The sequence below is a fragment of the Diorhabda carinulata genome, chromosome 4 (genome assembly GCF_026250575.1).
Source record: "Diorhabda carinulata isolate Delta chromosome 4, icDioCari1.1, whole genome shotgun sequence".
Classification (NCBI taxonomy): Eukaryota; Metazoa; Arthropoda; class Insecta; order Coleoptera; family Chrysomelidae; genus Diorhabda; species Diorhabda carinulata.
Window position 1 is genome coordinate 21,389,348 of NC_079463.1, and position 25,087 is coordinate 21,414,434.

A 25,087-nucleotide genomic window follows, 5' to 3' on the forward strand; every position below is an offset into this window, starting at 1 on the left:
TTCGATTACAGATAGCAGCAGTAATACAACTAAATATTTCAAGAAAATTAATTGTATCTCAATCCATGTATGTCCAAAATTATTTTATTTATATTAATTAAAAAATATTTAATAGAAGGAGAAACAACAACTACATATTTAAACAGTATATCCATTACATTATATTATTCTTATTTGCTTTATTTTTGTTAAAAGTTCCATATTCTAATATATTAACGTAGATTTGTCAAACCATTTCATAATATGGAACGTTAAATTATTAATAACAATATTTAATATTATTATCAATAATAATGTTTTGATTATTGATCGTAAAGGTAGGCAATTCATTAAACACGTTTAAGTATAAATAGTTGCCTGTTTCAAAAATTAATTGTTTTCACCTGCCAGGTTGAAATATATCAAAAGTTCCTTGAAACTTGTATTTATAATCATAATTTGTTCAAATAAATGTATTTTATCAATTATTTATCATCCAAAATATTTAGTAGTAGCTGTATAACCCAGTGAGAGAAGTTTTACTTTGTAACTTACTGTCAAACAATAATTAACCCGCCAAATTCAATTATGAAAATTCATAATGAACAATTAAACTAAAAATATAATAATTTAAATAGTTTATATTAATTCGACCTTCTATTATAATTTTTACATTTTCATACACACGTTTCCGAATGTTGCTACATCATATTAAATTATTCTAAAAATTCGTAATTCCAAAATTGATCTCATTAGCCTTCAAACTGTCAAAAGCAGATGGGTTTTAATTCAGAGATAGATAAGTGAATAAATGACTAGATAGATAAGATAAAAATAAACAAAACTATTGAAGTAAAGTGGGGTGATAGAGGATAGATCAATTTGTTGTAATAGTTTTTAATTATTAATCGAAAAGAAAATGTCCGAAATTCAAATAAAGCCAGTGAACGAGAAAGATTTTCAGGATTTAAAAAATCGTATGAAACTAATAGCAGAAGCCGATCCTACGCAATATCACAATGATTTTTCGTTAAAACGATACCTGCGAGCTTTTAAAACTGCTGACGATGCTTTTAAGGTAAGATAATTTTGTTAACATATTGTTACATTACAATGTATTTAGTTATTAAGTATGTGTGTTTCACTTAGGCTATTTTAAAAACGAACAAATGGAGAAAAGAATATGGAGTAGAAAATCTAACAGCGGATTCTCCAGAAGTGAGAACAAATTTAGAAACGAATAAAGCGAGGGTGTTAAGACACAGGGATATGATCGGTCGACCTGTGATTTATATTCCCGCAAAGAATCATAATGCCACTAATAGAGATATCGATGAATTAACGAAATTTATTGTATATTGTTTGGTATGTAAAAATACCGTTAAGTTTTATTTTGGTATTATTTTTATATGTTTTTCTATAGGAGGATGCTTGTAAAAAATGTTTTGAAGAAGTAGTAGATAATTTGTGTATAGTATTCGACCTCAAAGATTTCGGTGTTGGTTGTATGGACTACCAATTGATCAAAAATATGATTTGGTTACTCAGTCGACATTACCCCGAACGGCTGGGAGTTTGTTTGATCATAAATTCGTCATCGTTATTCTCCAGTTGTTGGGCTGTGATCAAAGGATGGTAAGTTCGAATATTTCTCTAAAAAATAATATAAATTTTTTTGATTTTTTTTGTGTTGTTTTTTCCATTGTCCAAAAAAAAAAAACAGTGAAAATTTCTGTTTCAAACCAAGTATTCAGTTTAGCAAGCAGGAAAAAGTCACTACAGGTGAAAACTGTAGAATCTGGTGGGCGGTTAACCAAATTTATTATAAAATTTTGGGTGGAATATGATATTCTAGCAAAAAACTTTTTTTTAATTTGTTTTTTGTAAAATTTGTGCTTCCATTTTATTGAGTGATGCTGTTCTATAAATTTTCCAGATGCTACTACAAGATAAAATACAGTGTCGTCCACAAATGTGCCTGTTATACTCCTTCTGAGTAATCCGGGGTACAAATTATGATTTTTTTCTCTTGCGGATAACGTTTCCTAAAGTATTTTTTCTATTTTTTCTTCAGGTTAGACGAAAACACCACCAGCAAAGTGACTTTTGTCAATTCGGAAGAAGAATTGTGCAAATATCTAATACCTGACATATTACCTACAGATATATAAATTTACAGTTCCTAGTATTAATTTATAACATATCCACCTCCTCTATTTAAGTAACAACACAATTTTTTACTTAAAAATTTTTTTTATAGTTTAATTTAAAATTTTTGGACGGAAACAATAATAAGTGTGTTTTTTCACCCCTAGGATATCCATTGATGGTTATTTCCATTCCCTTTTCATTCTCTTTTCTAACTACAGATCCGGTTTAGCCTCCTGTGTCTTTTCTAATTGTTATACGAAGTGCGGATGTAAACTAGTCTTCTTCAGATTCGATTCCTGTTTGTTGTGAATCGCCTGGTCCGAAATCTGGATAATAAGGTGGATGGGATGTTCTAATCTCTCTAATTTACAACATTGTGCCATAACTGAATTAAATTTCATTTTTGTATTGTATTTGATACGATTTTTTCAAGATCTTTTGTAGGAAGAATTTATTTCTATCGATGTATAGGGTCGTGGTACCACGGGAGAAAAAAACGTATTGAATATCTATCGAAAATTTCCTTTTTACTTTTTCTATTTATAATAATATTTTTTTTCAATTTTTCTGTTTTACACAACTTTTTTTACCTATTTAAAGGCCATTTTCATCAATAAAGGACAATTTCCAACCCATTTCGAATTTCCTCAACTTTGGAGAAAAATAGATTTGGCTATGTCGCAATTTTCATATGTTTTCCTATTGTTGGCTTAAGTTTTCTTTAGTTCCGAGAAAATATAGGTTTGGTAACACATCAAATACGAAATGCTTTTCCATATTAGATTATCGAATTTAATTTTGTGGAGCCATAAACATGAATAGTTTTTCTATAGAATTAATCAAATTTCTCCATCTTCTAGAAAAATTAAACTCTGCAATATTGTAGTACTTCTTGATATATATAATTTCAACAAATTTCCTCAAATTTGGGAAAACTAAGTCTGGCAACAAAGATTTCTCTTTGGCATGTAATCAAAAGTGTTCAGATTTTTTTTTGGACCATTTTTTTATCTTTGAAGAAAACTGTGTTTGGCAACACCACAAATCCTATATTCTTCCGTATTATTCGTCAACTCTACGGAAAAATAGATTTACTTTGGCAATGTCGTTGTGTTTTTCTAGTGTAGTTATCAAATTTTCTCCCTTATGGGAAAATATTTCGCCTGGCAATTCCGCAACACTGTTTTCGTTCGCCATACATTAAGTTTTCAAATGGAAAAAAGTTTTAAATTCAAATCTCTACAAAATAGAATTTTAGTTTTAAATCTGATTGAGAAGATGATAATTTCGTTACCAAAACGTTGATCGTGTGTAGTATTAGGAGAAGTTTCATTTTAACTTTAAATAAATTGAACAATTTTTTGAAAATGGTCTTAATTATAAATTTTATATAAGTTTGTTATTTATAGTACTCGTTAAAATATACGAGGACTATTTAAAAAGTAACATACGTTATGTAATAAAAAGTAAATACAATTAAAAAAAATATTTTGCAAAAAATTCTTATTTTATTTTCCACTTATCATCACTTACAGCTTTCCAATTGTTGAGAACAATTGGTGGTTGCCAAATCGTGGTTATACGAGGGATGATTCGAAACTTTCTATCAAGAATGATATAATTTGGAAAGGAGCAATCCCGACTGACTAATGTGATAGACAAATTTATATAAAATTTTTTCCTCATCCTTAAGAGCAGAACACCGTAGAGTAGAATTGGTTGCCGATTTACATGAACACCTAAATAATTATAATGCACTTAAATAATGATTCTAATTTATTCTAGTTGTTGATATTGAAATAATGATTTAAGCATATTGAAAATTTCGAAAATGATTAAAGGTAGAAAATTTCAGTTATGCCATCAAAAAAAAATAAGAAAAATCAACTTAAAAACGAAATTAATGGAGAATATAGAAATAAAAATTGAATTTTGATGTGAGGAACTTCGGAAAGCTATCAGTTCCCTCGAGATCATTAAGCGAGGAAAAGTGGAGAAAAGTCATGAAAATTAAATATTCACGAAAACCATTGCTCAAGCTCAAAAACTGATGCGATTTTCGGAATCTCCATGAGAAAATACATGATACCACGCGTTTTTCTCGATACTTCCCCATTTCTGATGTGATTAGATAGCTGTTCTAAAAAATATCAAATTTGAAAATAAAGTTTCAGTCTCACCCTTAAGGAGAGGCAACCAATCATACACTATGCTCAGAACTGGTTGTCGAATTACACGGGAAAGAATATTTATAGTTTCCGGTATCGCTCGGTAGGCAGCGATAAAATCGTGAAATCGTAGAATAAGTAAAAGTATTTAGGTTTCATATCTAAAAATCGGTGTTTTATTTTATCTATGTGAGTCGTATAACGGGTTGTGGATATGACAGGCGCTACAAAACACGTGCGTCCTCTGTACCAAAATGTCCGAACCACATTTCAAACTCCACTCAGTTCTCACTATATAGTAGAGTAGAGAGGAAAGTTTGGGTCTTGTCTGGTAGATGGCAGTGGGTCCATCAAGAGAAAAAAATTGAATTTTCACGAAAACCATTGCTCAAACTCAAAAACTGATGCGATTTTCGGAATCTCCATGATAAAATATATGATACCACGCGTTTCTTTCGATATTTGCAGGGTATGCCATTTTTTCAAGTTTTCAAAGTTTGACCTTATAAAAATGACAAAAAAATCTTTTGACTTCGATTTCGCTATAATCTCACACGGGGGTTATTTTTACATGAGGATCTCAGAAAAGCTATCAGTTCTCTCGAGAAAAAATCATTAAGCGAGGAAAAGTGGAGAAAAGTAATGAAAATTAAATTTTCACGAAAACCATTGCTCAAACTCAAAAACTGATGTGTGGGATAGCAGAAGCTGTAAGGGTATTAGAAGGCAGTGTGATTACAACCATAGATGAACAGAAAGCATTTTCCAAAGCGGGTGCCGCGTTTACTCAAAGTCGATCAAAAACCACGTGACTATGTTTCAGAACAGTATTTGTTCATGTTTACATGTAATAAATCAGATTTTTTGCGTCGATATATGACAATAGATGAAACATGGATGCACCACTTCACCACGGAATCGAAACGATCATCATCTGATTGGACTGCAGTCGGTGAACGAGGTCCGAAACATCCAATGGTACAACGGTCAGTTGGGAAGGTTATGACTTCAGTAGTTTGGGATGCCCATGGAATATTGGTCTAAACTCCAAAAGGAGAGACAATCAATAACGAATACTACATAGAATTGTTGGATCGTTTTAATCCAAAAAATCAAGTAAAAACACACTCATATATCGAAGAAACAAATCATTGCTTCACCAAGACCATACACCGATTCGGTGTACGGTTTTTGAGCACTCACGCTGTCGCCCGGGTGTGTTTTGCTCTTTCTCTTGAAGTTTCCCAAAGAAGTTGACGACTCCAGAAATTGCGACCTACTTGATCTCGATGTGTGTTTGAGAGAAAGGTTCGTTGGGTTCTTTGTGGTTTGGATTCATGTGTAGGAGGAGATTTAAGAGGTCCTGATATAGAAAAAAATCCTCTGCAAAGTTATAGTTGTGGATGGTAAAGTGATGTGCACTGCAATAAAATGAAGACAAAAAAACAAAGTGAAAGACATAGTAAAAAGTCTTACGAAAAATGTTGAATGATGATTGCAAGGTTTAACACGTTTGGGTGCCCGCTCACTCAGTAAATCCACCAATAAGACCAGAAGCCATCTTAGTATAGCCAAACGTATTGGTATAACATCTCTTAGCACACTGTTCACAAAGCAAGTTTTGCGGAGATAATTGGAAGCTCCTGGTATGAGACAAGCTAATGCACACACACATATATAGACCTTCCGTCTCTTTGACAGGCCCTTTAACCGAACACGCTCATCTAAGGCCTCATATTCCCACTATAGACCACGGTCCAGTATTCACAAGTGCGAGTGCAAACATCTCTGCAAGCCTCATACTTTGCCTAATAACGTTGAACCCAAAGTGCTTGATTAACTTCTTAATTGACCTTTGGTAGCTTCACAGAATGCTCTATTCACCTCAATGCTATTAAGGGTGCATTCCATTGAGTACTCACGACAACGATCTTTCCCTTTTGAATTAGTCCAGAGCGTTATGATCGAAAACCCAAGCGGAATGGCTTACGAGGCGTTTTGAGCTTTGAGATAAGAGGTTATGTAATAATTCGTAAGTTATTGAAGTAAATTGAGTTTCGAAAATTCCTCTAATTATTTCATGTCAAGGCTTAGTGGAAAGCACCGCTAAAAAACGTATTTCGTTTATTATTATCAGCTGATTTTGACATTTAGTCGACGTGGTATTAAAATGGCCAACGTTTCTCATCACATAACCTCAATTTCTTCGAAATTCTGACCAATTTTTACATCAAATTCGGGTTCTAGGCGAAATATTTCTTTTTACAACAAAACTACGTCGACCATTGTAATATAATACAGTCTAAATGAAGGTACCAACGATATTAATTTCGGGTATTTACCTGAAGCAAACGAAAAGATCACAGACCGACACCGCCAAATTTGTTTGTTAATTGAGTTGTTTTTGCATATTTATGTTGTATTCTGTATAACCTATCATTGAGGCATACCTGATATAGGGACATCTATAATTAACATTAAAAAAAATTTTCGAATATAGAAAACTCACGAATGTATCTTCAACTGAAGAGAGGTTATAAAAAAGACAGTAATAGGTAAGTACGTGGTTTTCTATAAGGACATTTGGACAAAGAAAAAGTTCTCCTCGATATTGGGAGGTATATTAAAGTAAATATTAAAATCACCCCGAATTATCCTAGTTTCTATTTTTGTTGTTTTTTTTTGTATCTATGTTTGTTTCAATTGATATTTCATATTTCCGTTAATTTAGTTGCCCACCCCTAGTGCAACTCAATTTATAGTACCAAATATGAATAATTGAGTAAATTAAACAAAAAAAAGTGTTTTGACAGGCCTTTAGAATCAGAAATGCATTCCATTCACATGGTGGAAACTGCAATCTATCCTTCAAAACCTATATTTTGTAATGCCGCTAACAAGGGCTACCAAAAACCCATAGCAATTCCATTCGAAAACATATTATTATAAAAGTGTTTTAAATATCATTTTACTTTTATAACGAACAAAAAAAAATGGTCGACGAAATTATACACCCGGTGGTGAGCGCTTATTTACTTGACCATAAAAAGACCTAAATTATATTTTATACGGTTGAAAATGTCTCTTAACTACCATCATCAATCATTATTTTTAGATTACTCCGGTTCTTAAAGGGTACTTCAAAAGAATAGACTTTTATTTGTGTTACAACTTAATGTAACCTATAACGAATGGTACAACAAGAGGGTGGTTTCCTTTCTAATCAATAACCTGGTATTACAATTTTTAAAAACCGAATCGTGATAGATAATTTCATATTTTAGTTTTCTTACTGATTACTAACCACCAAACGAGGAAATATAAATATAAATAGTATCAAAACGAAAAGAAAAGTTGAGGAAAATAGTGCTTGAAAATCAAGTAATGATTTTGATTAAACTAGATTCTTATTAAAAACTCGAGTAGTTCAAGTGCATCATTCCTGTTAACGAAACGTAGATTTATGAATATGATGTTGTAAATCCCCAACAATCTAGTAAATTGCGCTCTAAAAATGAGCCACAATGACGTACAATTCGATTAAAAATAAAAAATTATCGTTTTCATCAATTACCGTGGAGTAGTTTACAATAACTTTGTTCCAGAAGGTCAATAAGTTCGTTTTGAGGCCTCTACGTGAAGCAATTAGTTGTAAATGACTAGATTTGTGGGTAATCCCTGGAATTTTCACCACGATACGTCGACAAATTCTAGCACGAGGATCTTTTACCAGTCCCGAGATATCTTAAGGAATGTGTAACGAAGTTTTCTTCTATTAGACTGGCAAACATCATGTTAAGAACGACGAATAGTTAAGGAAGTGTCTTCTAAAATATCTTTCTCCATTAAATGTTTTTAATAACAATTTTCCAATTATTTGTCTGTCTAGAATTCCTCACCACACATTTATATACCAACGATTTTGATGCTGGATCTACTACATCCAACTGGGATTCGTTTTGGACCATTACTATAAAAAAGTCACATTTGTATTTGTTCATAAAATTCATGATCAACAAATACAACAAAATGTTCAAATGAAGAAGTTACTGAAACTAAAGTTTACTTTGAAACAAAAAAGAAAAATCCTTCTACAAGTACGGCTTGGATAAGTTAGAGAAGCGTTGGAATGATTGTAATTAGCCCCAATGACGTACATTTCGATTGAAAATCATCGTTTTTATCAATTACAGTGGAAAAGTTTATAATAACTTTATTCCAGAGGGTCAGGTTCGTTTTGAGGCCTCTACGTGTAGCAATTAGTCGAAAATGACTAGATTTGTGGGTAATCATCTTGGGAAAAGAGTTTTCTTCGTTGGTATCTCTGGTACCATCCTCGTAATTAAAAAACTTAATGTCTTTTGTACATAATTAATCAAATAGTGTGTATTTCAGCCCAGATTTAACTCACTTTGATTTTTTCTGTTTTCGAGGCCAGAAATTAGATTTTTCTCGAAAGGAAAGTATTCTAAAGGCAAGAAAATATTTGTATTGAAATGCTGTTTTTCTTCTCTGTTATTTCGAGTCAAATTTGATGACACGGTATATAAAAAGTCAAAATTTATAGTTTTTATTCCGTAGTAAATTTTGTTGTCGATTCATGTGCGGTTATGGAGATTAAACAAGGACGAAAATCCTTATGGGTGGTCCAAACTATTATAAAAATTCCAGTCCTTTGACAAAAATGGCGGTTTAACAATCCGCCATTTCCTCATCTAACCAATCATGTCTAAATAACCAATTGAATTATAAATATGAATATAGATGAACTGATCATCTAATTTACACCATACCAATAGCTGTCGATATAAAAACAATTATTAAGCAGTGAACAAAAAAAATCAGAAATTCTTCGTGTGGGGACTGAAAAGTAGTTTCAAAGAGACGGCATCAAGTCTGGCCCAGTCTCTACTTAGTATTTGTGTAGTTGCCGCGTGTAAAATAAGTATAATATTAATAAAAACGTATTGAGCGTAGGTGGCTGTTTCCTAATTTAAGTTCATTTTGTTTGCTCACGCGGCATAGAATCAGAGCCTGCTCTTTCGGATATTTCGTACTTAACTTGTGCTTAGTGTGCTATGCACTTGACAAGTGCAAGTGATAGTGATTTAATACTTTTGCTCAATCTGATCAACCTGCTGCGGAATAAAGCTTGATGAGATTTGCCATGTAGTTGGAGATTCCTGCTGTACACTGAATAAGGTAAATCATTTCATCATTTTATAAAATAGAATAAAATCAAATTCCTACTACGAAGTCCACGTTTTTAGTCCAAAGTTCAACGAAATTCTTGATCTCATTTAGATTATTTGTACAATGGTTTCGTAAAGTATATATAAAAAAGTAATTTTACACGATACGAGGGAGGATACAAAAATTACTGGAATTATGATTGGAATTATAGTTAATTTCAAATTTTTTACGTACCAACGTTTGTCTCATAACTAATTTTCATTTCCGAAGTCTCAAAATATTTATCCCCAATCAAAAACCCCTAAAATCCTCACTATTACTAAGAATTCTCCCTAAAAAATTAATTATCCATAAAATAGATAATCAAATATTTTTAAATAAATAACAAACAAACAAAATATAAGTAATTTCATTAAGCAACATCATTTTTTTTGTTCTTTTTTAATAAATTATCGAAAACTACTTCATATTATGATTTTTTTTAATAATATATATTTTGTTAAATAATTTTGGTTGATGGTTGAGACGTGGTGCACGATCCACCATTCCGTTGTAGTGTGTGGATGAAACCCTAATCATATTTTGTAACATTTCAATCGATATTCTATAACGCAATAAAAATATTCTCCCAAAAAAAATATCCTACATTCCACATTTCCCCCCCTTAATTTGAGGGTGAAACTCCTGTCCAATGTTTATAAAAAAATCATAGAAAAGGAAGTAAGCCTGGGCTGTCGCACTATATTTTCAACATTTCCTTTTGGATTCAAAATTTCGCCATGGATCTGAATAATTAATAATCTATCTGTGAAAGGTCTGGACTAACTGCTGGATGTAGTAATAGTTCTATACCATCAAGTTCTTTTATCTTATTCCGTTTAATTTACGCAGTATGTAAAAGAAGCTGCTTTCGATTAACAACAAGACTTTTCAGTAATTATAAACCAGATTTCGAAAGCTTGTTGCTTGGAAACAGTCTTTTGACTATCTATTGGGTAAAGTTTTTTTGCTAAGCATGAAAAAAAATACAGATCAAAAACAATTTATTTATTTAAAGAACAATTAGAAAAGTTAGATGAAGATCCAGACGTTTTAGTTTCTATACCTGATGGAGATGTATTTTCAAAACGCATGCTGTTAATAATTTGTCGAAAATCAAGTTGGCATTATTGTGACCCGTAATTTTCATTAGCTTTTCCTCTTGTACACCATTTTTGGCCAATCGATTAACCACTGTCGATCTATTGGAGTGATTAGTGATTTTTTTCCTTGGTATTCAAGGTAATAAATTCTGTAGACGACTTTGTGCAATTTTGAATCGGATTTCTTCTTTTTTTTTTTTAAATTTCACTTTCAATTCACATTCTTGAGCCCCCTTGGCAAGTTTTGCTGAAGACCAGACCAGACCAGACTATAGGTATAGCGGAATAAATGAGCGCGAGAGAGACAGTTCGCCAAATCATTGGATGCGTGACGTCACAGGAGATACCGCCATTGTCAATAAACGTACGACAATTTGATTGGTGCTGCCATTTTTATTCCAATAGCCCGCCATTGTTCTATTTTATTTTTTTTCTAATAAAAATGGTAGTTCTAAAGAGGAATCGAACCTGCGATATGCGCGATCGAAATTGACTATTTCGATCGATTGTAGCGTTAAAATTTGATATAGAATTAATCGTGAAGTAGGTATATAGTAAACTCGATTTGTTACAAAACCATCCTGCTAAACATGCGAAAGTCTTCAGCTTCATCCAAATATAACAAATTTCATTCTACATATAACAAATTTTTATTATAGTGAACAATACTTAGCAACTATTGTAATTATGGTTGATTTCCAGTGCAACTACACCAATAAGTCGTATGACTGACACACAGATTGTCAAATTCAAAAAAGTGACAGCCATTTAAGTGAAGCTTGTTATTTTCAAATCATTTGACCATGAGATAGCTGTAAAATTAGGGGAGATGAATTTAGCTGCTTTTAAATCCATGCTTCTTATACTTGTATATTCTATAAATTTTTATCTGGAATAATCGATCGAGTGCTAATTATCATGACAAAAATTTTGAGAACCGCTGTTTAATGTACGTAATTGGAATCCGATTTGTAGAAACTCGATATATATTTTCAAATATAATATAAACATTAAATGAAATATTGATTCATTGTATAATGAGAATATGATAGTCGGTTTCTTTGATTTACAATTTTCAAATGACTGGTATTTCCTATGGACTAAATTGTTGTGGATAATACACATAAAACCACAATTTGCGTGAGTATAAAAATTTTTTTGAAATTACTGTAAATTTGAGATGAATATATACAGAATGTACCAATCTCACGACAAAATTCTATATACAGGGTGCCCTACACAAATAGTCCAAAATACGACGATCGAGGGTAATTTACCTATATACAGGATGTTCCAGGACTTGATGCAAAAAAATCAGGAGTAGATGACGTGAAAATAAAACTGTAATATAAAGAAAAAATCCTCATAGGACCCCTAGTTTCTGAGTTATAAGCCTTTGAAGTTGCGAAATCAGAACTTAGATTTAAGTAAATCTTTGTAATACGAAAGAAACGGTTCGAATTTCCGTTCACCCTGTAGGCATAAATTAAAATTATTCAATTTTTTTCTTTAACGTATAGTAAAGTACCGGGTGAGCAAATATGAATGACCAACGGAAATTTTTGAGGGCATAGAATTTTGAAAATGATTTCACGAGCTTAATTTCTCTATAAATTTTATTCCGTGGGCCGTTCTCAGTTACCCAAATTGGGTATTTCACGTTCTTCTGGTCCTCTTCCAGAATGCGTTTCTTGTAGGATTTTTTTGGATCGTGTTAACGAATGTTTTAGAAAATTTTTTTTTGTAAAGCCGTCGAATAAAAACTTTGTTTTATGTTTTTCGCTCGACCCTGAAACAAATATTTAATAGCGTACGATTTTTTTTAGAATCCAATTCGATCTTTTAAATTTTCAACAGTACGTTACATAAAATCTGCAACAATGTTTTCATAAACGATATTAGAACATCTGGTTTCGTTTAGTATCATTATGGATTTTTTTATTTCGATAAATAAACAAAGTTGAAAGGAAAAGAAAAATAAACACTTGAAAAATCGGAAAATACGAGTACGTGTTTTAGATAAGTGCGCATTTTCTTTGATTGCATTTTGTATGCAGCGGGTATAAGCTATAGGTAATTGTTGATTAAAATGTGAGATGAATGTAAATATTTTATTGGCGCCTCATATTATGTTTGCCAAATGGGTTTTGTTTACTAACAAGACGTCCATTTTCTGTTTAAAATCAAGTTAGATAATGTATAATAATTATTATTAAATATTTTCGCGTATTTACGAGGATTGTCCCAGAAGTACCTGGCCTAACTTAGAGATGGCGCTAGATGCTTGAAAAATACCGCTGTACAAAATATATTTAAAGTTTGAAGACGCCATGTTGTTGAATATTTATTTCACAGCCATCAATAGTGAACGTTTCCATTGGTAATCATTATGTAATAAAATAATTTTATTTGAAAGGGCCTCAAGGGCTCAACCAATATGAAATCTGAACTCCATAAAAAAGATATTATCACTTAAAGTCACAAAATCCCCAATGGTGTGTTGAAACTTCGCAGTAAGGAATTAGAGTTGCCCCCCAAAGATCCTATTGTGGATGTACAATTTATAAAGCAAATATTACATATGAAGTAATGATTTGGGGTACTAGAACTAGTCTGAAACATAGTACTAAACAATAACCAAACATGGGACATTCTTCAGGATAATGCATCAAAAAATTTACCTCAATACTAAGCTGTAGAAGTCAATGGGATCATAACACCATACAAGAAATGCCATTAAACGATATACGGATCTGAAACAGAAGGCAGAACAGAACCAAACACTATGAAAATCTCGGCAACACACCAAGCAATTTTCAAGCAAAAATCTATGCAAATGAAAGAGCTTTAAGCTCAAATGTCATAAAATTCTTTGGAAATTTAACGAGTTAGACAATGAAAATAAAGTTACCCTAAAATGGATTCCGGAACATACTGGAACTCGCTAGAGCGGAGGTAGACAAGCCCTTCATGGACCCTGAACCTATGGTATCAGCTACAGATCTATGGAAGAAGCATTGGAAATGAAAATAGATAGCAGCAAAATCAATTATGTTTACTCATGATTATGTTCACTCATGATCTATGTAATATACAAGAAATTATAGCTTGTTGAGGGTTAATTAGTGTTTTCAAACTTTAAAATGGTAGGATGGAATTTGAATTTGGCCAATTCTGCGAATCTTCTTTTAATTATGGGTAACGAGTAGATTCAATATTGTTATATAATCAATGTGCGCCTGTTTCTTGTTGGTGGATTCAAACCAGTAGTTTTCAATTATTTCAAAATGTCTGTCTTCTACAGAGGGACAATTTGATTGTAAAGGGGGGCAATTCGTAAGTGGATTCGACACGAAATTAACCCTTTAGCTGTGGGTCATTCAATTACAATGCTATGTTGCTAATTGGAATGGAATCCGTATGACGAGACTAAAATATCAACTGGGTTCTTAGCGTCGTAAAATTAACCTCCCTACAGCAGACGGACGGCTCTAGGTGGACCCCCGGACGCTGTCAATTGTTGCATCTGAATCAAAGAATTTATTAAGAAGATAAGCTGAGGCGACTCGTGGTAGCAAAAAAGAGGCACCACCCGATACAGAAATTAAACAAGTGGCGATGTAAGTAAATATCGGTCTTAACAGTCCGCCAGGGGGTCTGTAGTCTAACTTGGGGGGTCTGTTTTACTATAAAATAGCATTTGATATTGCTTACAGATTCTAGTTATATCTTGAGAAATATGAATTTATTTTTTATATTCTGCACGTCCTCCACTCCAATACGTATTAATTTTTTTTAAATTAATATTATTATTTTTAGCGGAACTAAAGATGTAAAGGAAGATTCTGCTTTTAGTTAAAATATTTATCAAATTTATATCGCATTTGACATTTTGATTTTAGTTATGACATTGTTGTGGTTTTATGTCTTTTTTCATTATTACCAATAATCCAATTACCAATATTAAAAAAAAAAAAACTAATAAAGATACCTAACCTCTTTCGTCTTCTTTTTTACAGTGTGTTCAACATAGAGAAACAAAAAGCATAGAGCATAGACATTTCCTAGAATCTTTCATTTCAGTTTATTATTGAACATTGTGTCATGTTACTTAGATTTTTAGAAAGGGTTGGGTGGGGTATGACACAAAAAAGGTTTATAAATATTGATTTAAGTAAAATATTTCAATTAATTAATTTCTTTTATAGTCTTTAACTAATTTCTTCTCCATACTTGTATATAGTTTCTTTCTATTAAAATAGATTTTCTGGAATATTTTTCGGTGGCATCTTGTGGAAAGAACAGAGAAATTATAAAATTTGAGCCATTTCTTATCATATACAATTATTTTACTTGAAAAAAATATGATTTTCTTTTTTTCTCAATCGAAAAATTTTTATACAACCTTCGTACTATATTTACATTGATATATGAGTTATTATTTTATGGAACTTATGTAGTGTTTCACGAAGGGAAATTGTATACAAGAAATTAAAAAAAAAAAGAAAATAATATGAAAAAACTAATTGAGATCGTAGACGATTATTTATTAAAAAAATCTGAGTCATACGATTCAATAGATAGCGATTTTCAATTTCTAAATAAATGTTAATAAAAATAAATATCCACCTGCTTTATTTCTAAACTAAATAACATTCCGAAATCTACAATTAGTTTTTGAATCACCGCAGGAAATTTGAACTGATATCTACCTACATCATTTTTTTTATTTCCTAACCAAAATTCTTTATATAAACTGAAAATTTCGTGGGATTAGTACAACAGAAAAAAATTACAAGTTATATCTCCCAACTGGAAAGAACCGTTTTTTAGGCTGGAGCTTTCCTTTCTTCTTCTTTTAGTCACTTTTTTTCTTTTTTCCACCTGGAGGATATACAGGATGTTGAAATCGCTGATGTGGATTGGCTATCGGTCTAGGATCATTTAACAACAGTGTCCATGTTTCTATAAGGTTAGTTTTTTTTTGGAAACATTGTAAAATACTAAAAAAAATGTCTCACGAACCGCCTCTGGATTAAGATGGATTTGAAGAGTCCAAAATGTTTGTTATTATATCAACTTTCATTGTATTGTAAAAAAATTATATAAACAATTCTTCTTCTTTTTCTATATTTTTTTTTTTATAATTTTTGACGTTAATTTCTGAGGAAATAAAATAAAAGTTTCATTTTTTGAGCAATTGAACATAGAAGTTTGTTTTTCAAAATGTAATAGTGAAATTAATTTCTTTGTAACAATTTTTTTGATTATTCATCACCCAATTTTCCGTTATGTATATATTATTAAAACAAATTATATCGGACACTAAAAATATCAAATTTCCGAGAAAACTTATTGTATATTAGCAAAGAGTACATAAATTTCCCTTAATAATATAAATATTTGCTGGAGGTCATCCGTAGAGTTTATTTAATTTTCTAAAAATAAATTTTTTAGTAAAGTAGATAAACAGGACTTGTCAAACAAACTTCAATTACCACATTAGTAAAATTTGAGAATTGAGAAGATATTAGCAGAGGCCGTACATCTGGAAATCTTCATTTAGATATACAAGGTGTGTATCGTCTGGCGGCCAACTTTATAACCTAAAATTAATCCAATTAAGAATGTTTGGAAATCGAACGTTATCTGCTAAATCAAATATAAACCGACAAATCAACAAATCCGAAGGAAAATCTTTATGAGATATATTCCTTTCAAAATAATGATAATTTTCAAACATTGAAATTATACGAGGGCGGTTTGGTATAAAACTAACCTTGCAATTAAAAAAAACTATAAAAAAATAATTAATCGAAAGTTATTTTCAACTATTGCTCTTAAGTATTGATATAATGGACAATATATGATATTCCAAACGCGAGATATACCGGGTGAGCAACTAAGAATGGTCGTATTTGAAAATATGTAATTAAAAAAGCATTTTTTTTCAAAATTTACCCAAATAAGTGGCACTTCATATACAATAATCGAATTCTACAACAAATTTTGCGCATTTTCCATCCTACGGCTTTTAGTCTATGTTCTCAAATAATAGCTAGGGGAAAGTGGGAAATTGAAAGTTCGGTTCAGCGAAACCGATTTTTATAAACTTGATGTTAATCCAAAGAAATTTTGTCTAGCAACACGTATTATATAAATTCTAATCAATTTAATTAATATCGTGAATGCTAGAGGGCGTTCTTTCATATATAAGGTTATATTTCTCGAAAATCTTATTTAATACAGAACAATCTTCCATATAAGTAAAATTTTATTTGCTTTGGGATTTCTCTCCCAACAACGATTTTAGTTTTTTCGTAAGTTAGTTTTCGTGTTTCCCTTGTACTATAATCATTTCTTAACTACACGAACTTAGAACTAAAGCAATAAATAACCAATTCCTTGTGGGATATTAATCAATAAACTCTGGGATCTAGTTTAGGGTAGAAAGTCTTGTTTTAATTCTTTTTTTTAGCTTATATAAATAAAACCGATTTCTGCAATGTGATCTTGCACGATTTTAAAGGTATGCCGCCTTGTAATTGTCATATATAAAGTTAAAAAAACTAGCAGCAATCTGCAAATCGTTCTCTTGGTCTTCGATTGCTACCAAGGAGGCATCTTCTGGTCTCATCTGAGAACAGAGCAGATCCTCATTGTTCCAACGTCCAATGCAGATGATCTTGTGCTTGCCGATGAGATGGAGTATGTTTTGGAGCAATCGCAAGTGTTTTAGGGGCCAGGTTCTTTTCCTGTAGTCTTAGTTTCACTGTTCATTGAATAATTATCACCTCAAGGAGCTGTCGATGCACCTCATAAAGCTGCCTCCTCATGTCCATTATTTTCTTACCGGTTTCTAACTGTATAAACGATAAGTCTCGCTGATTAATTTATAATCACATTAAAGCATATTAAATTGTCTTTCAAACAGCATATTTCTTTTTTTTTATTAATAATTGAAAATATATATAGTTGTGGGCCAATTTCTATGTACGCAAGTGTATTTTTTCTTATAAATATACACCAATCTCACTGCAAACAAAAAAGGATTGGAAGAATATATTGAAAAGTGCACGATGTTGTTTTAAGGTTTGTTTTCCCAAAAAGTGAAAACCTATTTGAACAAGTAACTTTGGAAGTTACCTGGTAATGTGTAAACACAAATACAGAGAGAGAAAACTGAGATACCAACTTGTACAATCACACAGATGACAATCCGACCAAACTGGTTACAGTCGATTTGATATTACTAAGACATGAGATCTAGCTCGGAGGCTTATAAATACCTCTCTTTACCAACAGATTAATAACCAATTTTCTTACTTGGTTGTTTAGATGATGAAACTATAGTCTATTTTTCATATATTTGTTGAAAAGTTCAAAATTATTGATCGTAATATCATAAAAAATGGAAAAATAAGTATTTAAAGGGGTTTAAAATCTAGTTTTCATTTAACTTACACAGTACGAGTCATTTTAATGAATCAAAAATAATGATATTATTCATGGGATTCGTAGAAAATCGAGGAATTATTGAAGTCTGATTAGTAAACAAAAAGTTTATTCGAAAATAAACGAAATTAACATTTAAATAGCGAAAATCGCTTGTCGATATCTCGTATATGTTTCGAGATATCTTAAGAAATATACGATGATAATCTAGCATGGCCTAAAGATGGCGGTAGTTGCTTGAAAAATAACAATGTTGTATTAGAAATTACACAATCTATACAGGATATGTTCCAAGATTGAAGACACCACGTTGTTTGGTATTTGTTTGGCAGCCATCAATAGTGAACGTTTCATTTCAAGTTTGAAGACTTTTAAATCGTTTTATTTGAAAGGTCTTAGCTCAACTAATATGAAAGTTGAATTAGATTCTAATCTGGATGAGACTGAATCTTCGTTATCAACAGTGGAATATTGGGTAGCAAAGTTTAGACGAGACTGTACTATCTGCAACACAGTGATCGACCAAATGAGGTTGAGAGTCAAGAAATGTTGAAGAAAATCCCCAAGTGGTACTGGATGATCGCCGACAGATAGTGCGCGAGCTAGCAGACATATTAAATGAAAATTTGGACATGAGAATAAATAAACACTAAACAACGAGGCGGTTTTAAACTTAAAACATATCCTCTATAGATTGTATACTTTCTAAACATTTACTGCTATTTTCCAGGTATTTTTGGGACCATCCTCTTATTTTTGTTGTTTAATTTATTAGTATATTTCTAAATTCTTCCAACATCTTCTTTACTACGTCTATTATTTTGATGAATTTCAAGTTTTTGATATCATTTTTTGATATCTTAATTTATAACATTTACTTTTTCTATTTACAGTTTTTCTTTTTTATATCCTTCTGTCTTTTTGTATTATTTTCATTCCTTTTCCATTTCATCACCAATTCGTAGTGGTAATCCAATTTTTTCTTAACTTCTTTTGATGTAGTCATATTTAACTATTTTTTGGCACTTCTTCTTGGTTTTCCATAAAAATTCGTTGTTTTTTGATCAATCAAATTTAATTAAAAGTATTTTTTCTTATTTGATGATTAAAGCAAGATTTTTTTGAGTATAATCAAAGATCAATTTTAACAATAATAGTTTATATTGGAATCCATATGAAACATTAGACGATGAAAATGATGTAATAGACTTCATAATAAAAGAAGAATAGTTTATAAATTTGTTCTCAGATAAGTTTAGAAGGAGTTAAAGTAAAATGGATTCCACTTCCTTTGGATAACGATCAAAATAATTTACACGTTTGAAATCTATGTTTTGATTATCTTTAATGTTTACAACTTCCTTCCTATATTATCTCTGTACGTTTTATTTCAAATTCACGTTAGTTTGTGGTCATTTTAATCGTGGAAATATTTTCAGCTTCTCTAATATTTACATACGGTGCTAGAAAAAAACATAATGAGCAAAAAAATGTGGACATGCAAGACATATAGATCCCTCGTTGGTGTTCAAGCTCAATAAGAGCTCAAAGAAACGCGAGGAGTGGATGAACAGTCAGATGAAGACTTAATTCAGCTAACTTTGAGTCAAAATAGTCTACAGAAGACTTGGAGAAAGATTCGCGCTGTTTTAAATAAAAGAAAACGCGGTTTTTGGAGGAGGTCTTGTATGGTATTGGCGGGCGTTTCAATTACAAAAGTTGAGTTGGTTTTACCAAAAAAAAAATCAATAACAACAACGGGAGTTTTAGTTTTTTTGTCCTATATAATAAAAATACCAGATAGTAATACAGAAAACATAAGGAGTCAAAGTAGAATTCCAAAATATTTTTGTTTTGTACTCCGTTTCTTATTTTCTGAATCTCCCTGGTACTTAACAAGACCACGAAATTTGATACGGTTAAAAATCGTTTGATTCACCTACTTATTGACTTATAGTAATTGCCTAACGAATATTGACGTCACAAATAAAGAATATCAAAAGTTGACAACCTTGAAAAGACCTAGAGTTTGTCTACATCGAAAGAAAAGGTCTATAATGATTGTAAATAAGAGCACACCTGTGTAATGTCAAAATCGTTGAACTCAATTGAAACTAGATTTAAATAAATAATAGCGAAATATATAGACCGGTCGTTGTATCGAAACTCGTTAATAGAAAGTTATAAGAATATTCTATCAGTGAAATAATACATTTGTTGTTGTTTTTAACCTCACTTTTAATAATGAAATAATCTACAATCTCCCGGATCTTTGACATGGTAATGCTATTTGAACAATCACGCCATCTATTATCTGTTTTGAGTAAATGCAATTTAATATAGTCGGTTCATCATAAAGTAAACAGTTTACTCAAAATACGAGGGTCGTTTTAAAAATGTTTTCGACTTAACTAAGAAAGCGATGATCTTTTTAACGATTCCAACTATTTTGTATATTGGATGATTAGTTTTAGTGACAATATTTGGTAAAAGTTGATTCTGACAAATCAAACTATTGTACGCTACTGTTTTATTAAATATTTTCGATCGAAATTCATTGGTGCCCAATCGTCTGTTGCTTCAACAGGTGTGTTTTCTAAATATCATCATACGGCGGTTTTTATTCCTTCGGTATAAGATCTGGTAGGGTTAATCTTTGTTTATTTTTTCAAACTGGCGTTTTGTAATTTATTATTCGAGATGCTGTTATCCTGAGGTTCATCTAATTAAAATCATAAATCTGGGAAAAATCAACAGAGTAGGGGAAAGTAGAGCAAAAACAATATTCTAATCCGAAATATACGACTTAATTTTACACTACTGATGTTTAGGATTAGTTTGAACAAACTTATAAGTCTGGATATATTTGAAACCGCCTTAGATCCGTCGAAAAAGGTATTACGTCATCAGAGCCGATTGTGCAGGAGAGCGTCCTGTTTGACAAAATGCCAACAATAAGTTTCTTGAAAAAAAAATGGAGTAGGGGTTTTTCTGTGGTTCTTTAGACAACTTGCCCCAAATAGATTTTCTGTAAATTATGATAATTCGTTGGATGTACGAGATGACTGCTCCGGACATGCTAGAACGATTTATTTTCATAAACAGACATGGAAATCACTTTCCAAAATATCAAAAAGTATTTTAGACGAACCATTGAGTCATGAAATAAATATTTTAACGATAACTAGAAATTAAATGGAATAATTTAATGAAAAAAATTAGTACTTACAGCAAATTTTTCCAGTTGTTGGGTAACCAAAAGTTAGATCACAATCCAAACTACCATTTTTATATGCTAAATAATTTAGAGGTTTCAAATCTGGGAATTTTGCTGGTCGTTATCGGAATTTCGACATCATATCTTACGGGGAATCAAATATATCTGTTTATAGCGTTATTATCAAATATTTTGAATGTATTTTTTGTTTTTAATTCAACTTAATTGTATCATTATTGATATAATTTCATACTAAATCGAAAGTACTTCGAAAATATGTAAATTGAGAAGATAGAAAGTTATTTGTAGATTAGTTTTTCATTCGTCTAATTGTTGTAGAAAACTATGGAATTTAAATAAAATATGTATTTTTGCATTTCCAGCTCACCCCTACAATCTTTGGTTTTACTCCAATGAAGTTTTGACACACCTTTTAAATATGGTGTCAGGACAGGTTTTAACATTTTATAATCTGAATGAAGGCACTTTTGCAACATTTTATCGTTGATTAGGCTTTTATTTACATTCAAGTATTAGCGAAATTTATAGCGACATAATTTTGGTATTATTAACCGCAGTTAAAATCATCAAATGATTCAGAAATCGAAACGAAACTGCAATAAAAAAAAGCATCAGTATTTACCAGGAAAATATGCACAGCTACGTAATCTAAACGAAACTAACCTAGTTTAGCTCTGTTAGTTCGTGATGGACACAACTACACGTAAAAATTTGCACAATTACGTGATCTAAGCAAAACTAACGTAGTTTAGCTATGTTGGTACTTGCTGGACACATCTACACGTAGAAAATATGCACAACTACGTGATCTGAATGAAAATTAGTTTAGTTCTGTTGGTACGTGATGGACTCAACTACACGTAGAAAATATGTACAGCCACGTGATCTAAGCTAAACTAGCCTAGTTTAGCTGTGTTAGTTCGTGCTGGACACATCTACACGTAGAAAATATGCATATCCACGTGATCTAAACGAAACTAACTTAGTTTAGCTCTGTTAGTTCGTGCTGGACACAACTACACGTAGAAAATATGCATATCCACGTGATCTGAACGAAACTAACTTAGTTTAGCTCTGTTAGTACGTGATGGACATAACTACACGTAAAAAGTATGCACAACTACGTGATCTAAGCGAAACTAACGTAGTTTAGTTCTGTTGGTACGTGATGGACTCAACTACACGTAGAAAATATACACTGTTACGTAATCTAAACGAAACTAACTTAGTTTAGCTCTGTTAGTTTGTGCTGGACACAATTACAAGTAGAAAATATGCATATCCATGTGATCTAAACGAAACAAACTTAGTTTAGCTCTGTTAATTCGTTATGGACACAACTACACATAAAAAATATGCACAGCTACGTGATCTAAGCGAAACTAACTTAGTTTAGCTCTTGATCGACGACCGGCTTAATACATTTTGTATACTAATTGATTTTCCTTTAAACAGGTACATCACTTTGCTATTAATAACAACCCAAAAGGTTTTTTTATCCTGTTCCTGCTATTCCTGCATTATTAAGAAGCTGGATTAGGTTAGATTAGATGGGTTAGCTAAATTATGTACTTCAACTTTCATCAAAAAGTTCTTTTTTTCGTAATATGCATAGTTATTCAAAAAGATGTACGAAAACTCGAAAGTTATAATCGTGAATATCTGAAAAAGTATGTAGCCGATTAAAAATATGTATGGAATATTTTTTCTCCAAAATTCAGTTATTTATCGATTCCTGAGATTTTTTTTTGTATTTCCGAGAAAGGGTGGCTTCCATTCCGCGCTTAAAATCACACATTAGTATAATGTTTAAACGTTTCCGTGCAATTTTCGAATTTTTCCACAATACATAATTTTCTATTGACGAAAGAATTTTTCAAAACGGAGTCAGTGTTTTGTGTGTTGATCCATCACAAACAACAATGGAATAAAATTAGTTTATTTTAAATTCTGTCGATACAAATATACCTCCCAGGTTTTAACGACATCAAAAAGTTTTTTACGATGCCGCTTTAAATCTCAAATCTAAAAGATTTCGTTTCCATCCGCCTCTGCATTCTATTTGCAATTTCTTACCGATTACCGATTCCCAGCACTTTTGTTTTTGTTAATTAATGTCTTGTAGTGGTTTTTTCACTTCATGGGTCGAGTCTCATGCGGCATTCCACTATCCCAATTGACGAATATATGTACGAAAGTTAAATTTCAAATTCTGTAAATGTTTATTTTCTTTTTATACACAACCATCGAAATAATGAAGGTCTGAGATGTTATTATCTATGAACATTGTTGAAAAGAACAACTCGTACAATAAAAACTCAAAAATAATCATTTATAGAGGGCGATCAAAAGTTTTCCTTCAGTTAGATAATTATGTTAAACCCCCTTCATTTCTTTTTTATAACAATGTGAGGCTCCCCACAGAAATCGGTAAAAACTGATCGCCCTATACTGACTGATTGACATACATCTGAGGATTGTTGAATTTCTAAACAGATCATAGAGGAATTGGGGTTTTTGCAGTGTTACTGAAGCAGTTTCCTGGAGGGTTTCCATTCTCTTCGGACAACGTGGTTGATAAGTAGATTCCAGAATTCAGTGGAGTGGCTGATTGCAGTATTTGGAACGGTTTGAGGACCCTTCATTTTTGCAGATCAGACAAAAGGTGTTTTGCGAGATGATGAAGATTTTATCATCGAGAATGACGTGGCAGATTTTTTGTAGCTAACGTTTTGTAGTGAAACAAAGCAGGAATTTTCCCGAGAGCCGTGCCGCTTGCTTTAGCTTGGAGAAAGCTCATTTGCTCTCTCAACAGCTCCTTGGTATACAGGAGATTATAGAGCTGTAGGAGGTGTATTTTTGAAGAAGACTCTTCAGGTTTAGGGTTTGCAGGGATGGTAATTGGGAGGAGGTGCGAGGTTGTTGTTGTTGAGAGGTTTGTTATTTTTGATTTAATTGGAGATTTGTTGGGGTTTTTGCTAGTTTTATGAGCCTCAACCTTCTCTAATCTTGCTTGCGATTATGCTTCGATTGTGCAGTCTATTAATTGTGTCTTGGGATACGTATCGCTGATCATGTAGCGTTCTAAAATTATTGGAAGATGTCGTTCAGCTTGGATCCGAATCTGTAGAACTTATTTTCCGAGTAGAATATACTTAAAAAAGCTGAGATTTAGTTCAATATACGTAGTTAATATTTTGTATTGTAACATCTCGGACTATTTGAGACGCTACTGGTTCGTTTTCCGTTATTTTCGTTGATGGAACGCTCCAGCAGATATTAATATTTCACTCTTATTTTTTGCCACGAAAAAATTCATTTCACCTGCAGAACAGCAGCTCTTATAGACCTTTTACTGAGAAACTATTCAATTATGTGTAAATGAAAACATACCACAAGAGATCTACACAGGATGTACTTATGATGAAACTACTTATTAAAATTTAATTGACTGGTATCTATCTCATAAAATTCCTCCACGAGAACATCGATAGTGCGGGAGCTTGCAAGCATTACTAAAAAGGATGAAGTACCAATTAAGACTTGGATTAAGGGATAATTATCAATGGATTAGTAGAACGGTCAAATGAAACCAATAATAGAAATGGTACCCAAAACCACACACCAATAATATTAATGAATAAGAAAAACCAAATATGCAAGTGAGAAATCCAAAATATGCAAATTGTTTAGTCAAAGATGTTGAAAATATACTTCAATTTATTGATTCTCTCAAAATAAATGTATATTTTTGAAAAATT

The 25,087-nt window shown here is 31.7% G+C and overlaps 2 protein-coding genes across 3 annotated transcripts in view; both read left to right on the forward strand.

Annotated features, from left to right (window-relative positions):
- The first annotated feature begins 658 nt into the window (after positions 1-658).
- LOC130892487 (uncharacterized) lies at positions 659-3,630 on the forward strand. The gene is made up of 4 exons (XM_057797926.1): positions 659-1,057; positions 1,129-1,344; positions 1,403-1,614; positions 2,054-3,630. The coding sequence occupies exons 1-4, from the start codon at positions 899-901 to the stop codon at positions 2,148-2,150; spliced, it is 684 nt and encodes a 227-aa protein (XP_057653909.1). The 5' UTR covers positions 659-898; the 3' UTR covers positions 2,151-3,630.
- Positions 3,631-9,220: 5,590 nt separating this feature from the next.
- Positions 9,221-25,087, forward strand: part of LOC130892322 (protein decapentaplegic) — a 63,388-nt gene continuing 47,521 nt past the window's right edge. Inside the window, exon 1 of one of the 2 annotated variants that reach the window (XM_057797696.1) lies at positions 9,221-9,500. The gene's annotated coding sequence lies outside the window, so the exon portion shown is untranslated. The remainder of the gene's footprint in view (positions 9,501-25,087) is intronic. The other variant, XM_057797695.1, reaches the window with a different exon arrangement.

Bases quoted from the DNA above. Each gene is read 5' to 3' on its own strand.
- LOC130892487 (XM_057797926.1), top strand. From the start codon at position 899: ATGTCCGAAATTCAAATAAAGCCAGTGAACGAGAAAGATTTTCAGGAT. The intron at 1,345-1,402 runs GTATGTAAAAAT...GTTTTTCTATAG, and splicing joins AATTTATTGTATATTGTTTG to GAGGATGCTTGTAAAAAATG. The intron at 1,615-2,053 runs GTAAGTTCGAAT...TTTTTTCTTCAG, and splicing joins TGGGCTGTGATCAAAGGATG to GTTAGACGAAAACACCACCA.